General features: G+C 36.9%; 1 protein-coding gene across 1 annotated transcript; it reads right to left on the reverse strand.

The window, feature by feature from the left end:
* Positions 1 to 3348: 3348 nt before the first annotated feature.
* LOC107087546 lies at positions 3349 to 5685 on the reverse strand. Its single transcript, XM_015379190.1, has 5 exons — positions 5682 to 5685; positions 5260 to 5592; positions 4813 to 5160; positions 3695 to 3805; positions 3349 to 3600 (listed from the first exon to the last, which is right to left on the reverse strand). The coding sequence occupies exons 1-5, from the start codon at positions 5683 to 5685 to the stop codon at positions 3485 to 3487; spliced, it is 912 nt and encodes a 303-aa protein (XP_015234676.1). The 3' UTR covers positions 3349 to 3484.
* Positions 5686 to 6617: the final 932 nt, after the last annotated feature.

A 6617-nucleotide genomic window follows, 5' to 3' on the forward strand; every position in this document is an offset into this window, starting at 1 on the left:
ATTTGAAATAATTGCAGGAGGCATAAAATTTAACACACACCTCAAATGGATTTGAAAGTAATGTTTAAGGGCAGGCATGCAATGTATGATATTTGTATTCATTGTAATCAGATACAGCACAAACTGTGCGACCAAACCAAAGGATTTAAAATGTCACAGTTCATATCTATTCATACACTGTACAGCCTGTCGCTTTGTTCCGATCTGACTGCTCACACTGTGCATCCAAAATCCACAAGTCGGACTCAGGGATATAGATAGATGGGGCTTTCCATACTTGTCTACAAAATCAGAGAAGATGATGAATTGAGGAAAAAAATAAGATTTTCTGTAATTTTTGGGTTCTAGAATATGTGTGCATATGATCCTTTTCTTTTCGAATTGTTTGTTACCTTTTTGGGTGTTTCCTTTTTAGACGCCATCTTGGAACCTTGTTAAGGAGGAGGCCCGCCTCAAACCCAGCTCTCTTATAGAGGGAGCCATGATGGCTGAACATTGATTGGCTGAGGGTAAATTTAGAAGGGCAATAACAGTATATAGGTGGACTGCTGGCTGTAGTAAGGAGTCTGATGGGAAAGCTGACATTTTGATCTAAGTATAACTATGCTCTGATGAAGGAGACCTAATAAATCACCCTTTGTTTGTGCTCCAACCAATTTTGCTGAATTTGTCCTTCCACACCACACCTCTCAGCGCAACAATGTGCAGACCTCTGATTCAACAGTATGATATGCTTACGATCACCTCACAAGGGCTGACTGAATTTCAAGTGTTTCATTTATATCTGACTGTACCATTCTCAGTTTAGTTGGAGACTAATCATTACCTCATGAATAGGCTACTACATGACACAAGATTCATGATGAAGCTGAAAATCTTCTTGGTCCAAAAAAATCTTACACGACTGAAAAATCAGCCCACAGCCAGCAAACAGTCATATACTGTGTTTTTGTGTTGAAAAAGAGGAATGACAAAGCAATTTATTTAGTAGTGGTTTAATGGCAAACCAGTTTAGGAGCTCTAATAATGTAACAAGGATGTACTTATATTATTATTAGCACAAACATAGGGGCCTCTGTGGTTGGTAAAATTGTCTCTTCTTACAGGCTGTGTTCAAGGCATGCTGAACATTTTCCTATATTTTAGTTCCTCAGTCTGTCAGCATCAGGTATTCCTTTCTCAGCTCGTTGCTCATCCCTACAGTAAAAATCTCTTCTTAGAGCAGAGACAGTATGGTTATAAGCAGTAGTCTAGTTGTAAAAAAACAAAAAAGGGGAATGGTGCATTTTTTTGTAGCAGACATAGCCTAATTAATATAGTCTATTAACCTAAAGCAATATATATGGCATGGTTGTTACATGTCAAGTATGCCGTTCATTGACCTTTGACCAAGGCACCTTATAGTAGAACTGCAGTCAGTCCCTGGACTGGCATGGCTGTCATGTTTTGGTTGGTGTTTGTGGACCCAAATGCAGAGGCAGAGATGAGTTCTTGTAGATTTAATCAGAGGAAACAATTTAACAAAGGCAGGAATCCAAAATTCAACTTAATATGTAACACAAACCACAACCATCGAGACAACAGGGGAAAATAATCACGAGGAGCCAGGGAGAGACGAGGTAGGTGGACAACAGCATGGGAGGACAGCAAAGACAAGGAACCAACAAAGAGTGACAGCAGAGGGAGAGAATAAATTGCTGACTGAGACAAAGGCAGGGCTAACGAGCAGATAAGGAGCAGGTGTGAGAGGAGACAATGAGGAAGCCAAGGGGAAAGGAACACACACACACTTGAGGGCAAAAGAGGGCAACAACAGAAAAACGTGAGAACCAACATAAATCTAGAAACTACAACAAAATAGAATTTAAACCAATAAAATTAGAAAACAAGGAGCAAAGTAAAGCACAACAGAACTAAGACCATGACAATGGCTATCACTGCCCCTACATAGTTAGGGACTAATTTCCCAGTGGTATCAGCTACATTGTCATGGTAGGCCACTTCTTTAATTTTATTTATTTTGCTCAGGCTACTTGTAAGACCACAGCCCACCAAATGTTCAAATGTCAATATTACTGCCATTACAGTTAATATATAGTAGAAATTTTACACATTCAGGGATAAAATGTCCCAGGGAATGGGGTGTAAGGATGGTCAATTAAGAAGGGTGATTTTTAAGATTTTTTTTTAAAAGACTTTACCAATATGGGAAAAGTAATTAGTGGTATTACTTCTTCAATACAATTTACACACTGGTAAAAACAATGGTGTGCAATTGCTCTGCAGGAGACCTTGGTAAAGGAAAAACTGGTAGGGAATTAATCTTCAGGGATCATACGATCACCAAGGTTTCCTGAGCAATGATGGTGACTTAAAATTGTTAATTGCTGTACTTATATAACTCTTTTCAGGTCAGGAGACTTGACCAAAGCGCTTTAAACTACATTCAGTCATTCACCCATTAACATACCCACTCAAACACTGATGGTGGAAAGCTAGATGGTAGCCACAGCTGCCCTTGGGCTCACTGACAGAAGCGAGGCTGCCCTAAACTGGCCCTCTGACCACCATCAGCTTTAGGGGAAACTCCTGCATCCCACGCCATGTCGCTCTGGTTTGTTGCTGATCTGACTCTCTAGACTAGAGCATTGCTCTTGAATTTATACAGTATTCTAATGTTTGGCCTCCTTCTGGAGAGACCATCCTGCTGGACCATGCCTTCCCTGGTCGTTACAGGTGTTAAACAAACAAAGCTCAAATAATTTGTTTTTATTTGAGGGTAAAACGGAAGTGGTTCATGCTGCAGCCAGCTTATGAAAGATCTAAAATAGAGACAAAGTATAAAAGAAAGATTGAAAAAAATGGAAAATCATAAGTACAATATAAAATTAGACCAGATTGTAGTAATAAATAAAACTGATTTAGCCCACTTGTTTTAAAATCATATAAATATATATGTGTGTTCCCCATCAAGATTTTTTTGGGGGTGGGGGGTTGTTGCTGTTTTTCTTTTTTTCTTTTTTTTTTGTCAATTACAGGTGTTAACCAATCTGTGTTTTCAGGCAATGTTTTCCCCAAAGGTGCTATCATAAGCTGCTGAAGCCACTTCCGTGAATGCAATATTTTGATGTAATTTTTCTATAATGCTGTTTAAAAAAAAAAAACAGTGCTGAGTGCAAACCTACTAATTGTCTGGATGACATTGGTAATATGACCAGTCCATATAACCTGACTCTTGTTGCCATTTAATTTACTTTTTTTTTTTTTTAATCATGCTATCGCTCATCCTGCTGCCAAAAATATTTATTCGACTTTCCTCCATGTGAGTAAACATTAAATCTCATTGATCAGCTGGTTTAGGTTTCGTCTGTGTGGGTGGTTTAATGTATTTGATTTTTTTTTTACCGTTTATAGTTTATGATGTTTAGTATGGATCTATTGCAGCTCTATATAAATAAGCTGAGTTTCACTCTGTATTTCACCACTAATCCGGTATAAAATCCATAACAGCAGCGTAGATCCTCTGTGTGTTTGTTTTCTGTTTTCCACATTTAGGAGTTATTACTGTGAAAATGACAGCAGTGTAAAAATTTGCTGGCACTGAAATGAAAAAGGAGAAGAATAGATTATGACACTTTACATTAAAATAATTGTGGAAATTTTTTGTATAAAAAAAATGCATGACTTTGATTACCGTTGCCATTGCTTTGCTTGATGATAAAAGTAAGGAAAACTAAAAAGATGAGGCTTATTGCCAAGCCAAAGCAAATGAAAATGTGGATGTGCTCTGATTTATTGATGGCTTCTGCAACAAAAAACAAGAGGGAAAAAAATAAGATTATTTCTATTATTAAAAAACAAATAATATTTTTTTAATTAAACCAGTCAAATGTTCTTTAATGTATATTCTGCTTAGATATAAAGTTTATTTTAGCAATATTTTCAAATTTAAAAAAAAATCAGATTTTATTCACTGTTGGTTTTGCATAGAAAATGTATCTTGCCTTCTAGGCTCTGAAATAAAGTGAGCAAAACCTCAGACATAATGTTTAAAGGTTATTATTACTTTTTCATTAATTATATCTAATAAAAATATAATTACATAAAATAAGATAGAATTACCAAATACCCTCATTCAGTGAGGAAATTCAAATTCTTAAGTACTAATAATAACCAAAATGCTAATTTTGATTTGTGAGAAACTGAGACTATAACATTTTCTATTATAATGTACAACCAATTTTGGCAACACATGTTTAATATATGCAATAACCTTATCATTAACTGAACATAATTAGGTTTATTCTTGCTTCTGGAATATGGATAGAGTACCAAATGCATTTATTTACAGTAGCAGCCATTCAAAATGGCGCTTCCCAGTCAAACGCCAGCCGAATGGCAGCCAACTGAAGTGACCCTCCTCCTTCTCGTGGGTGAACATATTTTTTTACTCTGACTCCATCTTCCCACTGAATTACATGGAGATGGTGCTTCTCTTTAGATCTTAATGTCCACAAATCAGGACAGAAACAATAATCTAGTACAAGGATTGATGTTTAGAAAGGAATTATAGGGGACCAGCCAAGGATCAGCCAAGGGCCCATCAAGGAAAGTGTGGAAACTTTGAATGGCTAATACTGTATCTGGTTATATTTTTCCAATATTGGTTCAAGTTCATTTTTATGGTCTTTCAGGTGCAGAATTCACTTGTTTGTCTGCTCAGTCATGATTTGTGTAAATATACTGCTCTATAATTATTGTATCATAATAGTGAAAGTAATGTCATAACAAAGAGAAAAGTTAGATTTTTACCTTTACTATGCAGTTTTGTTCCATTTCCAAATAATATCTGACCACATGCAGCCACAGCACAGTAATACGTTCCAGGGTCTACCGTCTCAGAGAAGTTGTAGAAACATTTCTGTATTGATGGAGCCTCTAAACTATTGTCACATTCCTCTAAACTGTTTCCTTGTAAATAAAGTAAACTGGGATGAGAGTCATCTGACCCAGCTTTGAACCAGTACACTCTGTTATCTGCTGGACATGTTGACCTCTCTGAGTTGGACAGAACTGAACACTGTAAAGCCTTTGGGTTTTCTGGATGACCTGGACCAGATGGAGGCTTCTGAAGAACAACGCTTACATCTGAATTCTTTCCTGGAAAAAAAAAAAAAAAGGTTTACCAGCAAAAAGTCACTGATAAGTAAGGATGTGAAGTTATTAAACATTAAATTAACACTAAATAAATACTTTTACCTTCAATCTTCACAAATGTTCCTTTCATAAACATGAAGTCAAGTTGTCTGACTTTAATACAGTAATAAAGTCCAGTATCATTCTGCTGAGCTTCAGTAACATCAAGAAGAAATTCTCCTCGGTCTTGTTTTGTCTGAATGTGACGATTCTTGGAATCTTCATCGCCCATGAAGTTAAATGTTGCCCCAAGAAATTCAGGCCACTTTCCAGAAACAAGGCGGATCCAGTACAAAGTTTCTTGGTAGAGAACAGAGCTCTGGCGAGGGCATGTCAGGGTGACATTTTGTCCTGGAGGGACGGTCTTTACCTCAAACTTAAAATCTTCAGTACAACCTGGAACAACAAAAACAAAATTATTATTCAAACAGTTAAAGATTTGCTTTGTTTGAAAAACAAAGAAGACTAGTTACAATAGATTTTACTCATACTTACACCCAAAACCAACTATAAGAAGAAAATAAACAATCCGCTGCATATTGTCATCACTCTTCTTAAGAGTAAATGTACAGTAAAGGAGATCGTATGATGGGTCAAACTATTATAATAATGTTTAGTGGGAGGGAACAACCTAGTGTGATACGATTGGCCATAGACTGTGATTGTTATCTATCATGTAGAATAGATTTTTCAGCTTGTCCAAACTAAAGGAAGCATTTTCACTACATATTTTTATATTGGGTTACCTCAAAGCAGCTTTTTTTATTTTTTACTTTTGAAAACATACTACTTTTGCTTAGTGTAACAGAAAATAAACTACAAAGAATTGTGGTCTATCCCCTTAACAGGAGAGGAGCATAGGGGGTATGCGGACATTGTACTTCTCTTATACAGTTGATAGACAAAACAAATGTATATATGCCATTGTTCAAATGTACATTTTGCATACAGTATGAACACAAATGAATATTTTACTGTCTTTTTCAACTGTAAATCATTTTAGGCCATAACAAACACAGCACATTCACCTTATATTCACCTAGTGGGAGGAGTGTTGGCCTAGTGGGTTAGAGCAGTGTGCTTTTGCTCTGAGAAGGTTGCAAGTCCCTGGTTTGATCCCTGCAGCCTCCACTCTGGGTTACTAAGCAAGAAACTTAATCCCACACTCCTCTCCGGGCGCTACACAATGTCAGCCCACTTCTCCCCGACGTGATGGGTTAAATCCAGAGATACATTTCTTTTTGAGTTTTCACTTTTCACTTTGATCCATGTTTTTCTTTGTTTTCTAGTTGTAATGGTTAATTATTTTTGTGGTGTTTTCTGTATTCACTGTGATGGACTGGCGACCTGTCCAGTGTGTAATCCGTCTCTCACCCATAGACAGCTGGAGATAGGCACAAGCACCCCTCGCGACCCCGCTT

This window comes from Cyprinodon variegatus, unplaced genomic scaffold, assembly GCF_000732505.1.
Source record: "Cyprinodon variegatus isolate N-32 unplaced genomic scaffold, C_variegatus-1.0 Scaffold10, whole genome shotgun sequence".
Taxonomy (NCBI): Eukaryota; Metazoa; Chordata; class Actinopteri; order Cyprinodontiformes; family Cyprinodontidae; genus Cyprinodon; species Cyprinodon variegatus.